The 21,504-nt window shown below is 37.2% G+C and overlaps 1 protein-coding gene across 4 annotated transcripts in view; it reads left to right on the plus strand.

Annotated features, from left to right (window-relative positions):
• The window catches only part of LOC105700415 (esterase FE4), a 35,435-nt gene extending 16,459 nt beyond the window's left edge, over positions 1-18,976 (plus strand). For all 4 annotated transcript variants that reach the window (XM_012426239.2, XM_023431737.1, XM_023431736.1 and 1 more), the window contains exons 9-14: positions 4,624-4,792; positions 6,340-6,716; positions 9,262-9,433; positions 9,529-9,719; positions 9,808-9,958; positions 18,507-18,976. In XM_012426239.2, coding sequence (XP_012281662.1) covers positions 4,624-4,792; positions 6,340-6,716; positions 9,262-9,433; positions 9,529-9,719; positions 9,808-9,958; positions 18,507-18,817 — 1,371 coding nt within the window. In that variant the 3' untranslated portion in view covers positions 18,818-18,976. The remainder of the gene's footprint in view (positions 1-4,623; positions 4,793-6,339; positions 6,717-9,261; positions 9,434-9,528; positions 9,720-9,807; positions 9,959-18,506) is intronic.
• Positions 18,977-21,504: the final 2,528 nt, after the last annotated feature.

The following is a 21,504-nucleotide window of genomic DNA, read 5'->3' on the forward strand; positions in this document are numbered from 1 at the left end:
ACTAAGATCGCCTTCAATCTTGTTGTTAACTCAACCTCTGATACAAATAAATATGTATTACGTAGAAAGTTTACATACAAAAGCACTTGAATAATATTATAATGCAAAGTACACAAATCACGATTACATATCTACTTTTTTGCCCAATCGGGGTTGACAGATGATTTTTATGTATTTATGTGTGAGTTTGAAAATGTTACTACTCATTCATGTTCCGATTTATAATTACGTATAATTAACTGTCATTTAATCCTTCGCGAACGCATGCCTGTACAAAGTCGCCCCAAAAGATCCAGATAGTTTTTAGTTATTATAATAAAGGTAAAGTAAAACCCGCCGGGAAACGTAATCATCGTTGGTATACACAGAGAAAAATAAGAGACTTCATGTTCCAGAAGCCTATCTGTTGGTCATTTTCATTCTCAATACATATAAAAACTGTCCCATTAATTAAGTCAGCTTTACTTATTTATATGTACAGTAAGCAGAAACATTTCTGCAAGAGTTTTTTGTAATTACAGGAGAAAATATCTATAAACATTACAGATTCAGTTTATTCAGTTTATATATTGGTGGTAATTGGTGAGGAGCGGGAAGGAGAAAGAAGGGGGGAGGGGGTTGTGATACTTCTTTTCTTCCTGTACAGTGTAATGTGGCATTTTGTGGGTATGCCCGTCACAAAAGGTGGCCCCGTAAGAAAGGACAGGACCAGAAAAATCTTGTTTGTCGAAATCTCATCGCGGATATTCGAATCGATTTGATCGAAACATCTAGAAGTCGTAACGATTTTCCGAGTCACCTAAATATCAGGTTAACAGTTCGGTCAAAAAAAAAAAGTGATACGTGTATTGTACGCGTGAACCGGATCGAGCCGGCTCGCGCGAACGATTAGAATCAGGTGAGGTCTGAGGTAGCTCCTCGCCTCTCGCCTGGTACCGCATGACCCGTCACCGACACCGAGGACCGCGAAAAAGACCGCCAGGATCGGGCCCCCACGACGAGAAGGGGCGCATAGAGCGCACCAGTAAGAAGGCACGAGAAGAGGGCATCCGGCCATTCCGTCCACCCATCAAAGGGCCTCGAGGGCTCTGCCAGGGCCACCGAGCTCGAGTCAGGCGCAGGCATCCAGCTCTCCGAAGGAAGGACTCTCCGGCACTTTAGAGCAAATCGGTACAACAGGGGGAGACTCCACTACAAGTCTCGGTCTTGATAGCCACCGACCAACCGCCCACTCGAAGGCGGTGGGAGATCGCCGGAGGAGAAGCCACCCGAGTAGACCTGGAGTCGATGAGGACGCAGTGGCGACTTCACCACATCCAGAGCACCCAGGAGGAAAATTTTGGTGAGGACACCTTCGAGGGCCTGGCAGGGGTCCCCAAGACAGCTACCCTGGACGTGTGAGTGCGGCGCGCGCCGCTAAGCCACCCCACTGTGGCTCCGTTCACCTAGAAATTTCGAACTTTGAGTAAATTCGCAAAAATAATTGGGTCGCGACTCACCACCTTCCGAAAACGGCCAAAAAGCTCGCGCCATCCTGGCCTATGATCTGATCTATTTAAGGGAGACCAGAGCACGACCGGTTCTTATTCTTCTCGAGTTTCCTCAGTGCCCGAGTGTGTTTGCTTCCTGGATTCGATCTTGCGCCGATACCGAAGTATTTGTGCGTCCGTGCTCGACGAGTGTCCCAAGAAGCCGCTTTGCAACGAACGGGGAGCCGCAGCTAACCGTCTTCCAGTACAGGCGAGCAATCAGAACTTTATTTAGTAAAGTATCCGAAACCTCCTCCTTCTCTCTCGCGCCGTGCGAGAAGCCCTCCGCTGAGTCACGTATGCGCCTTCCCGCGCTAAGTACTGCGACGGGAATTGCTTATCCCTAGTCGGCAAACCGTCATACGCCCAGGGATATAGTACGAGACAGGGGTCGAGCCCGATCCTCGGCCCTTCCGGGAGTCCGATTTATTTAGGGCGCTAGGTGCGCAAGCGCACCTCGGGATCCCGGTACCCGGCAGCGCGAGCACGCCGACTTTGTCCGACGACGGGACCTTCCCCTGGGCATATCCGACCGGCTACCCAGCCCCGCGAGGACCTTAGGCCCTTCGCTGCACGGAAGAGCTGGGGGGTTCGTACTCCGAGAAACGTGAGCGAGGAGAAGTCGATTCGGGATTCGATAACCGGGGTAGAGAAAGTAACGAGAAACAGAACTGCGATAGATCCTCCCTTCGGGAGATTTATTTCGCCTGAGCCCTACACGGTAGCGCGTTACAAAATCTACGGAACGTTACGCCAAGTCGATACGGGAAAAAAACTTAATTGGGAAAATCGAAACTTAACGGGACCAATGGAAAAAATTAGGGCGCGCGATTACAGAAACGAATTCCCCGGTGGGGATTCGTACAGGGTACAACACCCTAGCGGACGGACCTTTACTGTGCCCCCAGGGCCCCGATAAAAGCCCGGTGCCTTCAGTAATTGCGCAAAAGGGATTCGGCACCGGCTCCCGATACGGCCCTACACCTCCCACCCACTCCGACCGGCACACTGGGAGCCTAAAACGGCATTTCTATTCAATTCCGGGAGTATGTGATAAACGGTACGGAGCGCGATACATTCGAGCGGGTGGGAGTCTCCGCCCGTCGGAAAATTACATTAAAAAGCCCGACGCACTTTCCGCGGCTCGGAAACGGCCCTTCGATAAAGGCGAAAGTTCTCCCAAAACACTCGGGAGGCACGCACGGAAATAACGACCTCACAATGATATTCGGCCGGTTGGACACGTAATGGCGGCGATCGCGGCGCGGTATCGGCTCACGGTTTTAGGGGAACGATAGCGGTCAAAGAGGTCCCCTGGGCAGGCTCGGACTCACCGGTAAGATGTCCGCTACGCCCGGGACACTCCTGGCTCAGCGGCTTCGCCTGGGCGTGACGGGACGGCGCCCTTCGAGAGATGCGGTAAGGCGCCTAGCGGAACGGGAAGAGCTGATGGAAGTGTGTCCTCGCTGATGGGAGTTTGTCCTCGCTGACGATCCCTCTGGCAATGCCGGATGCGCCGGAAGATCCTACATTCCGGCTCCGGTGTCCTCCTGGCGGGCCTAGCGGAACCTCTTACCGGGCCCCGACCTGCCATCTCGCCTAGTTTATATTAGGTCATTAGGCCGCCTAATTAGGGCGGCCGCCGACTGATGGCAGCAGAACCTCCGAATTCTGGGCCCCACGCGCTATCCGTGAGCCTGTAAAGAGGATCTCTACGCGCGCACTATGCGACCGGCACCGGCGCGACGTAGAATCTATCGCAGATTTTAAATTCTTATAAAAAAAACATAATGCTTATTCTAATGATTGCCAGAGGGACTCCTCCCCGCTCCGGTCTTAAGCGTCCTTGTGACGAGCAAATATTTTTGCTACATCACAGTACATGTCGCGTAGGCGACTTTCGTTTACGTTCTCGAGGAGTCCCGTGGCGAAACCTTATTCATTTTGTGTCGCATAGGCGACTACTTTCCTCCCGTGTTGCGTAGACGACTGACCCTTCTTTCGTGTCGCATAAGTGATTCTGCCCTCTCGTGTCGCGTAAGCGACTGGCCTTGTCAATTTAGTGTCGCGAGTACAACGGTTGAGTCGCGTGTTGTAATTTCCGATAGAGACAGAGGAGGAGGTCGCGTTTAGTAAAATTCAGGCTTTTTCGTATATTGTAGCACGGAGGGCCAGAAGAAGAAGCTGCGATCCGGTAGAGTACTGATCACATGAGAGAGGTTATTAGTTTAGAGTGTCCGGGAAAAATTTAATAAGTTTTGCATTGAGTCGGTTTGGGTTAGATTTCGTAAGGCCGCCCTTGAGTACGTTTGCGTAGGTTTTCCGAAGCCCAATCACATTTGTAGCGATTTTTCGGCAGCTAAGACATTCCGTGCGAATCGATCTATCCATGTCTAGTGAATTCGGGGTGAATCGATTTTTCTGCGCCCAGGAAATTCTACGGGTGTCGATTGCCCGCGTTCTTTGGATTCCGCAGGCGTCGAGTTTTCCACGTTACCTGGATTCCGTCGTCGAGGACCTCGGCGTTATCGAGGGTGTCGGAGTCGAATTGGAATTCCGACAGCCGAACCCGATGGCGTTGATTCAAGCTTGTCTTGCCATTGAGTCCGTTAAGTCCATTCCAGACCAACCCGTTGAGTGGGTTGAGGTTGTTTCAAACTATGTCCTTAAGTCCGTCAAGCTCGCCTACAGTCAGTCCGTTGAGTCTGTCTTTTGTACCGTTTCTGTCCTGCGTTCGATGTCAGTGAGTAAGCCGTCGAAGCGGCGTTTGTATTAATTTTTTATTTTGTTTTTATATAATACCATACTGTATTTTAATTTTGATAAAAACGTTTTAATTCTTAAAAAAAAATTCTTGAAAAGCCGTAATTTTTGGGTGATTCAAAATGGTGTAACCCCTTAATATTATTATATTTAAACAAGGTAACCATTCATTGTAGAGTGACCAACAATCGTTCCGATTACTCTTCCTTAGGTGCTCACAAATCATGTACTAATGTTTACTTTTTTGAGGTGGGTTTTACTTGACCTTAGTACTGTTATTCTATCATTATATTGATTAAATAGGAATTAACATTTAAATCAATGATTGCAGACGCATCCAGATTCTGACAAGAATAAAAATTCCGGAATACCAATATTGGTGTATTTCCCACCGGATCGTTACTACTCAGACTCTGATCGGGAGTATGTAGAAGGACCTTTGAATTTGTTGAGACCGGACATTATCTTAGTTACTGTCAGTTACCGTGTTCAGGCACTGGGTATGTTTAACACTAAATAGAAATAAAAATTACTTATTCAAATAAACAAAAAATTTTAAAAACGCCCGTTCTCTTTCAATAAATATGGGGAAAATAACATATAAAGTTACACGTAGAAATCATGAATAGGATATGCAAGGAAAATATTTCGCATTATAAATTGAGCCGCTCAGTGCACACATCGACTAACTCCACTTTTTGAAAAATCTTAAATTTAGGGGTCAAAGCACTTGGTATAGTCATCACTTTTTATATTTATAATATCTTTCCTGATTAATAGAGATTAACACCATTAAACGGCAAAATTTTTTTGGGCATTGAATAATAAGTAATTTATTTCAGAAGCCATTTTGATTAACTCCGTACTCTAATGTAAATCGTAGACGAATACCTGGCAGCATAGTATTATTGGATTATCTGTTGCGGCCGTACATCGACGCTTATTTTTTGAAACAGCCGAAGATGCTTTCCCCCTTTCAACAATATGAGTAATAAAATCGCATCAGCAAACAGATAGAAAGAAGTGCAATGCAGACAGTAGTTAGTATAACAGTGATCTCTCACGCTGAATGTTACCGTATACTTCACCAATATTACACGGCATTACTCCCTGATTGTTTTTAAAGAACTAAATATTATACCGTTATAATCAAGATGAGCGAAACTAATAACAATGTGGATGTGGAAAGCAGCGATGATTCTTCAATACGATTTATCAGCAGAAAGTCTGGGGCAAGAAGACGTTTATCGTGTTTCTCGGATTCATCTGATTGCAACGGTACAAATTCCCCAACAAACACATCGATTGGGAGGAAAAGAAGTCGTAATCCTGATAAATGGGCACGAAATTTACAAAAGCATAACGGAACAAAAGGTTTGGCATACAGGAATAGGGGAGGAAATTTAATACCTGCAAAAATATTTGTCGATATAAAATGCAGACGATTATTTTTTGGCTATTCTTTCTTATTAATTTTATATACCGTTAGATGAAAACTATAACTGTATTTATGTACTCTACATTATATATTTGAAGTTATATTATAATAGGAATTTTAAAAAAGAATCTACATTACTTCATCGCATTTCTCAACTTTTTGTTTTATGGAGTTAATCAATGTGTGCACTGAGCGGCTCAATTGTTAGTTGCATGAAAATTCAAGAGTGGACAAGTAATTGCGTTTGCTTCAGTACGCATTGCAGTAAACAATTATGATTTCGTCGGAAATTCAATTATTATACTTTTGTGCTTCGTAAATTGGTGTTTGCGGACATCAAATTGAACGGACTCTATCTAATAATTTTAATAACTCTTCGACAAAAGCACGATGTACAAAGAAATAATGGTAAGGTAAAATTGTTCACGACTTGTAATATCAATTTATGCTCAATATTTTACTTGACACGACCAACTTGGTATAGTTAAATTTGTCGTATATATTGTGCAACATTAATTCTTGGGACATTTATCTGAAAATGCCATTTCTTCGTTATTTTTATTTTCCACTAAATGGTAAATATATACGTATAAGTTTGACTTGTTTTAGGTTTCATCAGTACGGGTGATTCGGCAGCACCTGGTAATCTCGGTTTGAAGGATCAAGTCGAGGCACTCAGGTGGATTAGAAAAAATATAGCAGCTTTCGGTGGTGATCCAAATAGTGTTACCATTGCTGGTTATTCGAATAGCGCTCGAGATGTGATACTTCACATGCTTTCGCCGTTGTCTAAAGGGCTTTTCCACAAGGTCATTGCAATGAATGGCGCACCGACATTCCCAGAACCTCTTCCTACACATCAGAGAGATATCGCGGAAGAACAAGCAGAACTCTTGAACTGCCCTACTGATACCAGTAGCAACATGATACGTTGCTTGAAAACTAGGGCCATTGATGACTTCGAAAGAACTTTATCTAAGTTAAAGGTAATCACAATTAAACTTTAATTTAATTCTCATGAAATGATTCATAAAAATTGGCAACATTTTTCTCAAGTAAAAATAAACGATACGCAATATTGTTAAGTTTTATCATATATATAATATTAACGTTAGGTTATTTACAACATTATAAACCATAACATTTTCCATGTAGTATTTATTAGAATCGGGTTGGTTATTAATATGTATTTGAAGTCAAGATCGGGAAGTCTATTAATCTTAATTATATCAAGTAAGAACATCTTATACACCTGTTCTTACGATTAATTGTTATACTAATGATTAGAAAAAAATTGAGAACCAAAAGTGCTCTTCATTTCTATTGTTTATATAATGGTATAAGGTAAAGATTTAATGACATTGAAACAAAATTTTAACAAATGCTGTGGACAATATGAGCTTAAATGACTTCTTTTTTTCAAGAAACTGTGTTAAATAAATACTCGAAAAATGTTATTAACTCTTTGGCTGCCACGGTGGTCCCATGGGACCGGCGCTTGTCTTTTCATTTGGGCCATGGTGTTCACCGGTGACCATCATGAATTTGTTTCTAAAATCATTCATTTTGAGACAAATGCTCTGGAATAAAAATTAATGAATTATGCAAATATGTATATAACCTTATAAATTAAAAAGTGGGCTACTCAATAATAACAAATGTTTATTTAATATATAAAATATTTAATCTTCTTTTTTAGCCAAAAACAAAGTAAGGTTCTAAATAAAACAGAATTTTTTCATGTACGTACTTTCAGTAACTTAAAAATTCTCGCAAATTATTTTATGAATCAGTATAGTTCGTGTTTATGAAAAATTATATTTTTCAATGAAATGTATTAAAACAGGGTCAACAATAGTGACCAATAAAAAGCTATTTTAGGTAATTTAACAATACCCATCCATATAATGAGGCCAAAAAAACGCATGATCGCTTGCTTATTAGTCGGTTTCAATTTATTCACACGACTAGATTTAAATTTCGATATGTTTTTTTGTGCAGCATATTTATTCGTTTCGGGGAAATCATTGGAAACATCTGATCCATGATAAATAAAAAATATAAATCTTGCACTTAATTGCAGAAATATGGTACGCTCGTAGATGATCCAGAAAATGTCATTACGTTTGCTATTTTCCCGGTAGGATTTGACCATTCCATGTTATTATTTTCACCTTCATTTTCACTCTCACTGTAAGATTCAATGCGGTAACACCTTCTTTTCTGCGGTAATTACTGTAAATCTTCAGAGGAATTGCTTGAAGACTATTCTATAGGTGATATCGATGGTGTACACTTACAAGGAAGGTATCCCAGGTCGATCTCTCCGATTTCATTTCTTTTATATGTTATAGTAGACTAAAAACTAAGCGACATGTTTTTTTTTTATCTGCCATTAAACACTAAGGGGGTGAAACCAGCATCCAAAGTAAGGCATGTCAAGGAAGCGATTTGGCAGTTTCACCCACAAGAACAATATTTTTTAACCAATCCATCTGGAAAAGCTTTCTCATAACGAAAAAGGTGAAATATAATTTTCTCAATTGAAAAAAACAATTAAGGGATGAGCCATCCCTCACAAGCCTTACTTTGGATGGTGGTTTCACCTCCTTAAAGTATTTAATGTCATATAAAAACAAATACGTGTCGCTTAGTTTTTAGTCTATTATAACATATTATAAAAGAAATCAAATCGCAGAGATCGACCTGGGATACCTTATAAAAGAAACGTGCTATTGGCAAGATTGTACCATTATCATAATATATTTCGCAGTTCTTTGCCATTATACAATTTTTAATATGAAATTTATATTATGGCCCACTGGCGTAAGTTCAAAAAGTCGCGTGGCAGCAAAAGGGTTAATCGTAAAACATAAATAGGACACGTATGAATGAAATCACAAACGACGTTATGATTTCATATTTTACACAAGTTTCGCTTATTTGCTTGTGTTAGACTTTTTTATATTAAATTAAATTAAAAGTAAGAGCATTTGAAGAAATCAAATCTTATTTCACTATCTATCATATTTCAAATTGGATACTTTCATATGATACAATTTTTACGGTTTTAACTCGAAGTAACTAATTGTAAGTATTATCGTTATCATTTATAATGATATAAGTAGCTGATTTAAGTAGCGTGACTGTGAGTGGTCAACTTTAAACATTAATAATTTGCCAAATATTTACTTTATGTAGAAAGTGGTCAAAGAACTTCCAAATGGAAATATCGTTAACTCCCATCAGTTTAAAAGATTATTATTACTTTTGGAATACCCTATACATCATGACGCTGTTTGCGTCTACTTTCATTAAATACATGTACATCAGTATCTCCTATAAATTATAATTTATCATTTATATAATAAAGAGGAAACAAAGTAAGTATGAGTCTTTTTGGTACTCAATTCTTTTTCTAATTACTGCTGAAAGAATAAATCATGACGAGAAACATACCTACGAAATATTTGTGATGAACACTGTCGGTTATTAAATAAAGCATAATTAATTATTCGCTTATTATTTTAGAGAAAATACTATGATCCATTTTTAACGTGGAGTCCCGTTGTGGAGCCTGTAATAAATGGTGTAGAGCGATTCCTTACGGCACAACCTTATGATTTATTGAGAGAAGGAAACTTTCATCAAGTACCTCTTATTGTCGGATTTACTAAGTACGAATGTGGTAGAATCCTCGCTGGTAAATTTCCTGTGGAATTTTAATAGGATTAGGATAGAATATTTAAAAAAATTGTTGTATTGTTTACGGAAATAATGAATGTGCCAATCAAACAGGAATCATCGATGAATACAACAATAGCACCGATTTGGTTTTGTCCTACATGAATGAGAATTGGAAAAGAATCGCAGCATCAATTTTGCAATATGAAGGAACGGAGTACTGTGATGAAATTGGTGATCAGCTTCGAGAATACTATTTTCAAGAATATCCTATTAATGATAAAACCGCTGATGCCCTCGCAAATGTAAGTCCAGATACAATAATTGCAAGAAGTTTGATTTTCACTTAACATAATTAAATTAATTTTTATTTGATATATTCTTATGTTTCAGTTCTATCTAGACAGCATAGTTGCATACCCAGTGTATCGTCTAGTGGATCTGGTATCAGCAGCTTCCTGTGAACCCGTATACTATTACCAAATCGAATATAAACAACCGGTTACTGTTTATGCAGTACAAGAACATACTGCAGCATCAGCAGGTAAGTTAACCAACAGAAATATTCTTGAAATAAAACTTCTTATGCGGCGCCCGAGCCTCGACTATTTGAGGAGTAAAATGTTGGAAAAGATGAGATGTAACGAAAAAGCGTTACGCATTGGAATATATCCCCTCTCTCTTTCCCGCATACCAAGTCTGTGACGTCATGTACGTGTGTGGTATATGGTGTGTCGACGTGCGTTGTCATAGCGACGTGTCGACGTAGCGCTATCCATACTAACACGAGCGATTTTTAAAAATTTAGATTTAATATATTACGCAGGATGCCCTAAGTTGCTTAAAATCCAAAGCTAAAAACTCTAATGAAAGCGGCACCCGTTAAGAAATTTAATCGACGTCGGTAAAAAAGATTCTTCTAATGACTTACGTTATCGCTGTGTCATTTACATTAAGTATTGTACTGAATGCCATAATCCATTTGCCGTTTCTGTACAAAATTTATGAAGAAATCAAAGTAAAACTCAAAAAATCCCATGGATTCGTGATTATTGATACTTCAATTAACTGCAGAGTACCATCTGTAGCATTCAGGGCTAACAATTTTTTCTCTCGGTGACCTCGTGTAACTTTTGTCTTGGCATAGAAGCTCATAAGACGCTTTTTTGCCTTTATCATGTTCAAATTTGCGCTTTCCGATTACAAAAGTGTTTTACATTGTTATACGACGATTCTAACAATTTCATTTTTCACGGCAGAGCATTCGAGATTTAGATATTGATCGAAATACGAAAGAACCACGCCAATTTCTTCCCAGTCTAGGTTAAGTAGAAAAATGTTGAAAATTCGAAGGCCGTATATCAAGAAACGGTTTGCGGCAACTCAGTGATCTGCAGGGTCAAGAACTGGTACTTACGGTTTATACAGCGCTATCCTTTTCGAAAAAGGAGGTGAGAAATCCTGTACTATTTTTTCCTACGGTGCATAAATTTCCTGTAATAACTAATTGAAGCACAGCCAGGGGGTCGACACTCCTTATGGGAGAGGTGTAACGCTAAAGTTAGTTCACCTACTCCTAGCAAAGACTGCGCTGGTGTGGTGACTTTTCAGTCTAATAGAAAGAGAAGAACAGAGAAAAAATTGTCTAACCAATAGCAAGAGACTCCAGGAGGCGCAGCGTAGATGCGCATAAAAATAGTCGGGACAAGTGAACCAAAGTGAACCTAACCTCGATTAGTGGCAATATTTTTACAAATTTCGATTACCTCGGGTATTAAATCGCGAACGTGAGTTTGTGAGTAAAAGTGTAAATCAAGAACAGTTTGTGGTTTCTTACTATAATAATTGTAATAATTAAACGGATTAAATGCGATCTATAGATCGCATTTAATTCATGAAAGTAATTATAACAAAAATTAAATTTGTATAGAATTTGTATATTTATACATTCATAATAATTAATATTTTTATCTTAATAAATATGTTACTTTTTAATTAATGTTTAATGTAATTATTTCAGTTCTTACAGTGATTTAAAACAGGCGTTGCGCCACTGACACTTTTGTAACTTCTTTTATGTTTAATATACTGTTTTCTTACATTTGCGTGTCAGTTTAAGCAACGTCTGTTTTGATCATTGCAAGTACTTTTTAAATCCCGAAAATATCCCTTCGTTTAATAAATGAATTTGAATAGCCCGCCAAATATTTTAGTTCGCGAAGAAGGTTTACTCCAACCGAAGATGGCGGTAGTGCATAAAGCGTTACACCCCAATACATGGCAGTGTCGACCCCCTGAGCACAGCTAATCAATCGCGTTCCCCAACGGATCGCATAGTGGAGAGGACGCCGGGAAGGCTGCTACTCCGCAGACAGCCGAACGCAACCTTCCGTTGGGAAACGCGACTGATTGGCTGTACTTCAATTAGTTAATACAGGAAATTTTTGCACTGTAGGAAAAAATAGTACAAGACTTTTCGACTCCTTTTTCAACAAGGATAGCGCTGTATAAAACGTGACTACCAGTTCTGTTACATCCTACATATACTAACTGGATAGCTAATAACCCTAGCAGTATAGAATAATTGTAAAATAACTTTTTGTAATCATGCTAAAAAATCTAGGTGACAGATTTATTAAGATGTTTTATACATTTCATTTGAAGATATCTAAAATATTGATTAAAAATCTCGATGACATTTAGTTTTAATAATTTATAAGTATATATAAAATTGATATTTTTTATTTTAAGAACATATAACAAAGTTTGTTCTTTATTTGGCGATTAATATTTGCAACTCATTATTGGTGAGCATTCAACGACTTGCGGAAAGATATCTGAAATGCATCTTCGAGATTTGAAGTCGCATCCTTTTGGTGGCAGTTTAGTCGCTGTCTATTGATCTATCTGACTGATGAGTACAACCTATTCTTCTAATCAGGTATACACGGTACTCGAACGTATATCAGGTACTCAGGTATATCAACGATACTCGAAATTCATAACGAACATTTGGCGGCTGCATCGATATTGTGCGATTGTAGATGTATAAATAGATAAATTGATATGTCTTTCTTCTAAATTACAGAATGTAAGAGAGAAACTAGTAGACTTTTTATTGATAAATCAATAATAATTTGCTTTAACATTGCAATATATTTATATTGTCGACTTACATCTTATATACCTGATTAGAAGTGTAGACAGTACATATGTTTCAGATAGATCAATGGACAATGCACTACCCCCGGTAAAAAGGCTTGAATACAATAGGATTCAATGTCTCACAGTTTGAACATAAAAGTGATGATTTTTCTATTCTATTTAATACCTGATTTTTCTCTCCAGGTCCAATTCCCACAGCAGGATTATATTTTCTGTGAATCAATTATAATCTATTCTCCTTTTGTACTCTGATTTTTGTGCAATTCCGAAAAGAGGAATATATTTCTGCTTTGTTTTAATTCCTTCTAGTCCGGCAAGAAATGTCGATATTAAATTGTTTTGTATTCCGTTCAGAGGAATACATTATAGGAATGCCTAATTCCTTCCAATTCCTTTAAAAAATTTGTACATTCAATTGCCTTGAATTCTTTTTTTGGAATATAAGTTTATAAGTTCAAATTTAAATCAATTCCACTTTATATACCCGAGAGATTAAGTAGTTGAATTCCAATATTTGAGATTGGTTTCAAATGTATTGTTTTCTCCTGAATTCCAAATATAAATTTGATTAAACCTCATGCATTTTAAAAAGTATTTACTAAATAAACATGAAATTTCACATTTTTTATGTGCGAAAGTGAGGAGAAGGTATCATTGGAAAGAATTGTAAAAAATTGCCATTGTAATTTACGCAATAATTAGTTACGCCTTTAATGTCAATACACGGAAAGAAATAATTTTATTATAATTACTATAGCGACATGGTCAAAGTACTGTGGTAAATGAAACCGCACAAATAGTGAAATTGACCACATAGAATGATAAACGTAACCTTGCCAATAGGTACTGTGTCCATGGCGCTGGGCTTAAAAGGTGCAGTAGTAATCAACATTTCAAATGGTAATATTAACTTTATGAACAGCTTATAATAACTATAATAAGATACAAGGTTTATCTGGTAGCTGTAACCACAATTATGGTAAGACTTTACATATTGCAAGGTTACTCTAAACTTGCTTATGTAATTACGGAAACAATGGTTTGGCACCATTAGTTTCGACAGAACCACCAGATGGCCAAACTTCTCACAGGCGATGCAGACAGCTCGTTTGCATATAAGACCTGTTATTATTCCTTGCATTTATGTTATAATGACCCTACCCCTTCTCGAAGGAGAGGGAAAAGGGAAGTTATCATCGAGAAAGCATCCCTTTGAGCATCAAATATTATTTTACTACTTAAGGTAGAAATATATGAGGACACTGACAGGAACTTAAGTATAACGTACGTAATCATAAAAATCGAATTTTTTTCGTTTTTTTCTTTTTTTCCGTGTAAATAAAAAAATTTGTTTCAATTCCACAAAGAGTATTGAGATTCATATTCCTTTGCCTATTCCTATTCTCGTATTTTTGAATTCCTTTGAATCCCATTCCTCTCTATTTTTCAAAGTGAATTGATAGGAATTAGATTTTGCTTTTTTCTTTTATCGCCAATGGAATGAAGGGCAGTGGAAAAATCAGGTATTCACTGGAATTAAAATGTTTAATTCCAATGAATTCCAGCCTTCTTACCGGGCCACTACCAAGAGGACCCGAGTTCAAATCCCGATGATGCATTTCGGATATTTTTCCGCAAATAAAGTCGTTGAATGCTTACTAATAATGAGTTGCAAATATTAATCGCCAAATAATGAACAAATCTTTGTTATATGTTGATAAAATAAAAAATATCATTTTTATATATACTTACAAATTATTAAAACTAAATATGTCAGTGAGATTTTAAACAAATATTTTACATATCTTCAAATGAAAATCTACAAGATATCTTAAGAAAATCTGTCGCTGGAGATATTAGTAAAGAATACAAAAAAATATGTAGAAATTATTCTGTGCTACTAGGGGGCGGATCTCTGGAGTTCACTAGGCGATCACGACTCGCGTGTTATCACTTCAGTATCATAAATATTGTAATGGCCGAAAAGGGTGAAGATCGCAGATTGGTTCGGGTGGTCAACGTCAGTTAGAAGAATTGCTTTTTACCGACGTGATTAATTTCTTCAGCGGTTTTCACATCACCTTAATTTATCACAACATTTTTTAAGAAAAACAGGAATTTTCCTCAAATATCAGCAATTATCTCTCCTTATTTTGTGTTTTTCTGTTGATTTAAAAAAATTCATAATTATTCATTATAAATTAATTATTATCAAACAAATTTCTTTTTTAAATCTTGAAGTGAGGCAATGAATCAATTAAGATTGACTTGGTTTCCAATAAATTTCTAAATTCTTCATCGCTACTGAGCTCATTCAGAATAAACTTGTTCAGCAAAGGATTCATACAGAAAACCGCTGAAATGTAACAAATGAGTTTTGATTTTAGCTACAGTTTTATGTGTCGTATGAAACTTTTCACAAACATTAAATACACCAGGTAAAAAAAAACACATTAATTTCCTAAAAGTCGAATAAATATCTCCTCATTTAAGTACTTCACAGTGTCGAATGACCAAGCAAAATTGACCGAAGTTTATCCGTGCCCGATTTGAACGTTTCTAAATGTTTGAAAGTGAAACTTCTTATGGCGTGGTAGTGTACGTGTAAGTGTGCATGCGATGAAACGGATCTGTTTCAGAAAGTTAAACTTTCTGAAACAGTTAAGGGGATGTGAAAGTGACATCCGAGAGGTCAACTGTTCATGAAGCTTTTCTCCGAACTGGGTGTACCAAATCGTTTCAAACCTCACAACGTGAGCATAGAGGCTATAAGGAAGGTCTTGACACTCGTAAATTTCATTTTTTTTTTTAATTTGTTTATATATTTTTTAAAATTATGTATAAAAATAAAGTTTCACGAGTGTCAGGACCTTCCTTGAAGTCTACACATTCACGTTGTAATGTTTAAAACGATTCGGTACACTGTTACGTCTGGGAGAGAAGAAATGAATTGATTATTTTTATGAAATAGATAAAGATGATTTTATTTTACTCTAGGGTTACAACAATTGGCTTGGAGTTTCTGGGGTCCCCTGGTACCAACGCCTGGGCGTTATCGCCGTTAGTTTCGGGAATGTCTATAGGGATAAGTTTAGAGGGGAAACCAGGCAAAGATCCGGTTTTCTTTTTATATTGGAGGATAATAGGAGTTAGATGAAGAGGGGAAGCTAGACTAAGCCCCGCGCCCTCTTATATGAAAAGGATAGTAGGAATCAGATACAGAGGGGAAGCTAGACCAATCCCCGCGCCCTCTTATATTAAGGAGATAGTAGGAGTTAGATATAGAGGGGAAGCTAGACCAAGCCCCGCGCCCTCTCATATCAAGGAGATAGTAAGAGTTAGATATAGAGGGGAAGATAGACCAAGCCCCGCGCCCTCTTATATCAAAGGAATAGTAGGAATTGGATATTGTTGTTGTTTCTCCTTTCAAAAGGGTGAAGAAAAGAAAAAGTTCGTATAAAGGTCAATGATTGATTTATTAAAACATAGGAAAATATGGTACCTTGAATAATGAGAAGACTGGTTTTCTTCGTCGCTCGTACTTGTAAAGAAACTGAAACTCTGTGAAACGTTCGTCGTCTATCGATAAACTGTCACTGAACTGGACCAAAACTGAACTAAACTGAACTGAACTAAACTGAGGGTGCATAGGTGCGTCCCTTTTTATACTGTACCTAAACTGCATTGTCTCAAAATTTTAGTAGAGGGAGGACACTGCCCTCAACTTAACATTATCCACTTCTATGAGTTTTCTTACTTGTGTTAACAATGCAGGTTCGAAGCCCTAAGTTGGGCTACCACTGGCCCGGGCTATCGTTGTCCTAGAGGATTATGAACAAGGGATTCTCGTTCTTATCACCTTTCGCATGGTGACGGTTACCTATTTTGAGCACGTTGCTAACACGTGTTCGGTAGAAAATTGACAGACGAGCGAGGACGATATAACACGATATTAGTAAAATAGTATTTGAGAAAAGTAATTACGACGCTTAACATATTTAATATATGTAGTTGGAGGGGTGACGTTACGTGGGACGTAACAACACCCAGTACGGAGAAAAGTTTCATAAACGAGACCTTTTTGACCCCACTTTCACATCACTTTACCCGAGCACTGCGGAACGAGGAATATCCGTACATTAATCGTATATAAATGTTTATTGAACGTATGTAAGATATATATATGAACTTTATTTGAGATAATTTCAAGGGCTAGATGTTCCGACATGGTACGTACTATATATATATCGTCGATATCTACAATAGATGGTCTATAGATATACATATGTATTCGTAAAGAAAATTAAATTCATAACACTTTTTGAGCAGAGTCTGTTTGAGAACTTGTTCATTACAGCTATGCAGACAAATCCTGCTGTTTTTGACAAAGAAAAATTCTTTTGCAATTGTCGGGATTTGAACCCAAGACTCACAGGTAGGAAGCAGGAACACTGACCATGATGTTACCAAAGCCTATGAAGGAATTAATATTTTTCGGACTTATGAAGACCGCTCCGGTATTTCTCGATCGGTGCTAAAGATACTTATTGCATCTTGTTGTAAACTTATTCTTAAAAAAAAACTAAATAAAATATTGGAATAATCATTTTCATCTACAACTGACATAGATATTTATATATATATATCCTTTAGATATTTTGTTAGGTGGATAATAGACGATATACATTGGCTATACCTATAGACCTAATTTAGACGATTAATTTACGAATATTCCACTTCAAGGGTTGCCTGGGTAATTACTCTTTAAGTACAGTCATCGTTGTGTTCCAGTATTACCACAGTTTGCATAAACGTTTTCGTTAATATTAATGCGTTATTCTCTTAATTAATTATTTATATTTAAAGCGAAATAAAAATAATAAAAATAAAAAATTGTAATAACTATGCACAGGAAAAGCAGTATCGAACTCTTGTTGCCAAACAATAATTAAGAATAATTATTAATATGTAATAATTTTCTTGAACTTAAACATTTCACTTCCAACACGCCCCTAGTAGCACAGAATAATTTCTAAATATTTTTTTGTAATCTTTGCTAATATCTCCAGCGACAAATTTTTTGAAATGTCTCGTAGATTTCATTTAAAGATATCTGAAATATTTGTAGAAAATCTCAATCACAATTAATTTTAATAATTTAGAAACATGTATCTAAATTATATTTTTAATTTACAAACATATAATAAAAATACATACGTATCAGGAAACTCGGTAGAGTTTCGCGCCAAATACATTTTTTACTTTACGATTTTTATCGAACACTTCGTTTGGTATCGAAAGACACGAGAAAATGTTTGCAATATTTTCGTTCCGACTGTGGGAGCAAATCGTGTGATTTTGATCTTAAATATTTTTAAAACTTTTATAACATATTCGGCAGATAATATTTAAAAAACACTTGTATTAAAATGAAACGAAATGTATTGTACATTTAAAGAAAAGTCTGACGAAAACACATGGAGCTACTACAATACTATTGAAATATTATAAAAATGATATTCTAAAGTAAATTTTTTGCAAGTAATACACATGTTTGGTAAGTATTTACATAACGTACGATGTTTGTTACATTTGTGGAAAATATAAGTGAAATATTTTGTGCTACTAAGGGCGCGGCGATCACGTGCCCATATTTCAATGTTTCATATGCGGAGTGGTATATTATTATGAAAATCCGGTGCCAAAGTAATGTAATGTTACATTTTCGTTACAGCCGTTGCATACCAGGATAATCAGATGGTCATATTTTACGAAAGCCTTTATCAATACGTTCTACTAATAAATATTTATTGTGCTACTAAGGGCGCGGTGGTCACGTGCCCATGTTTCAATGTTTCATATGCGGAGTGGTATATTATTATGAAAATCCGGTGCCAAAGTAATGTAATAATACATTTTTCTTACAGCCGTTGCTTACCAGGATGATCAGATGGTCATATTTTACGAAAGCCTTTATGAATACGTTCTACTAACTCAGGCTACAACGCTATCGGATCAGCGCGTTGCCGTCATGTGGACGAATTTCGCAAAGACTGGAGAACCTGTCCCACAGGACAACGACTCATTCAAGAACGTCGTATGGGATGCATTTACCCCACTTTGCCAACTGTATCTCCACATAACTGACATGCGACATATGAAAAGTCATGACAAGCATGGATTCAATATTTGGGAAAGACTTTTCCCTTGGAAACGTTCGTCCCACAGAAGACATTAATATCCTTTTTGAAAGTTTATCTCGTGAGCTTTAACATTGTTGCTCGCACAATATTGGTGTGTACTGTAATTATAAATGTATTGTATCAGATCCGTGATATGATGTTATATGGCTCGAAATCTTCAGTAAAATAAATCGGGGTTTCAGGAACAACATTAAGCATGTATTTATCTATTCATTTTCACACCTTTTTCCAATTCTGAAATCGTTGGTAACAGTCATGATAATGGTAAAAGCAGGGTTGCAAATAATGTTGTACTTTTAACAATAGAATATAGTTTCATTAGTTATTATTTTCTTAATTAATAATGTTAATGAAATCCATCACTCATTACTTTTGTAATAGGTAATTGAATCATATTCCATTAGCGATTATCTTTTTAATAATTAATGGATTAATTTCCCAATATCCATTAGTTTTTTTACGAGCGATGAATGCATATTTTGCCGTTTCGCAAGGAGAAAACCACAATTCGGTTATAAGATGTTTAAATAACTTAATATTTTAATTAAAGTAATCCTATTGGAAAAGTCTATTTTGCAAAGTTATATCCATATAATGGCGATTAATCGCACAAAAACAATGATATCAGATACTTTTGCCAAATACGTACATACATTGGGTATTACATGCAAAATAAAATTTGATAAAAATATACCCGTAAAATAATAATTGAGCGCAAAGCAGCAATGAACCACTTTTGCTAAACACATATTGTATGTTACATTTAAAACAAAAGATATCTTCGAGATAAAAAAAAATATTTGGCGAGCTTCATCGATTATCCGTCTCGCATATTTATGCAATCGTACTGAATTCGAGATTTTTGAGAGTATAAATATTATTATGGGGCTCGCTAAAATTTTTTATTTTTATGATATATTTTATTTTAATTGTAACATATTATATGTATTTAGCAAGATTGGTTCATTACTGCTGTGCACTCCATTATTACTTTACGGATATATTTTCGCCAAATTTTATTTTGCATATAACACCCAATGTATGTATTTGGGAAAAGTAACTAATTTTATTGTTTTTGTGTCATTGAGGTGAAGTGAAACCCCCTTCAAATGAATCGGTTCAAATACAACACTTTTTTTTTAAGGGTATTGGACCAAACTGTCTAAAACTTTGACACATCATTCCTGATCATCTAAGAACTGTCCTAACACGTTCAAAAATTTGGATTTTTGGAAAAAATTTGTTAACTTATCCCAGACCAGAACCAAAATGGCGTCGAGCTCTCGTATTTCGATCAATATACAATTATCGAAGCCTCTGATATGAGAAACGAGAGGGTCAGAACAATTTTACAACAATTTAGAACACTCTGGTAATCGATAAACTTGCATTTGAACGGGATAAAGGCAAAAAAGTATTGTATGCGCTTCTATGCTAAAACGATGGTAATACGAGGTCTCGGAGTGAAAATTTAATTGACCTGGAAATCACAGATGGCGCAGGGGGTCCCTCTGCAGTCAATTAGGACCCCAGAAAGCATGAATCCAGAGAATTTCTGGAGTTTTACTTCGATTTCTTGATATTTATTGAACGAAACGACAGGTGGAGTATGCCATTTGGTACAATATCCGATATAATTCGACACAGCCGTCAATATAAAAACCAACGTCGGCAACGTAGGCATTTAGAAAAATCTTCTTTATCGACGTCGATCAAGTTCCTCGACGTGTTTCACTTCACCTTAATGTTATATGTTATAATGGAATTAAAAAAAGTAATTTCTGAATTTTTGAAAAAATTACCAATTCACCGAGTCACATAATAAGATTACAAACACGTTGAGTTTGTTGCAAAATCTATTTGAACGCTTCAACCCGGAACACATGAGAAAGTAATATTTTATAAAATCCAATCTCTATATTGAACCTGAAGAAATAGTTACTAGACAACACATGTAGGAGTTTGTCAATAATAACGGAGACGTTTGTAAAAATATCAAAGTTACTGCAATATTTACTCCACTGCGAAGAGTTTTTAAATTATTCTTCGAAATTCCACATGTCATTGAAAATACTCTACACGACTTTAACAGTTTGCAAGAAAATACAGATGAATCACATTTCGTACAAAGTAATTTCGCTATTTTAGGTAAAAATGATTGCAGAGGCAACAGCTTTTTCTTGCCTATGCAGCAAACACCTTTCTGCAAGAAAATCTTGCGGGTTCATTTTCAAGTGATTCATGTTTGCCGAAGCAAGTAAAAATGTGTATCGTAAGTGGGAATTTTTCTCGGCTCGTAATCACCATTCAAATCCGCGATCAAATTCTATGCAACTCGCATCGGCCTTCTCGCGTTACGAGTAGCGTAATTAAAATTGAATGAATGTTTAGTAGTGCGCGCGTTCATTGCACCAAGTTGCGAGTATGCATTACGTTGGCCTGTTCTTCCGGAAGAAGCGACCAATCCGTAATTGCGTGCCAACACGAAGTCCAATGATCTTCGAGGTTTTGAGCATCGACTTCGAGGACAGAAAAGAACAGAGAATGACACCTTTTGGTTCAGAGCCGTTGCAGAATTCAAGATACAAAAGTAGTAGTGTGGTACAAGCTATCGGTGTGAAGAACCGGAACTGAAAGAAGAGTCAAGGCCATCACCGACCGATGAGCTTTCCAAAGAGGGGATACCTGTTATTCCAGACAGGTACCGCTTTGTTCAGTCGCA

Source organism: Orussus abietinus, unplaced genomic scaffold (assembly GCF_000612105.2).
Source record: "Orussus abietinus isolate OABI.00-Male unplaced genomic scaffold, Oabi_2.0 scaffold138, whole genome shotgun sequence".
In the NCBI taxonomy this organism is placed as follows: Eukaryota; Metazoa; Arthropoda; class Insecta; order Hymenoptera; family Orussidae; genus Orussus; species Orussus abietinus.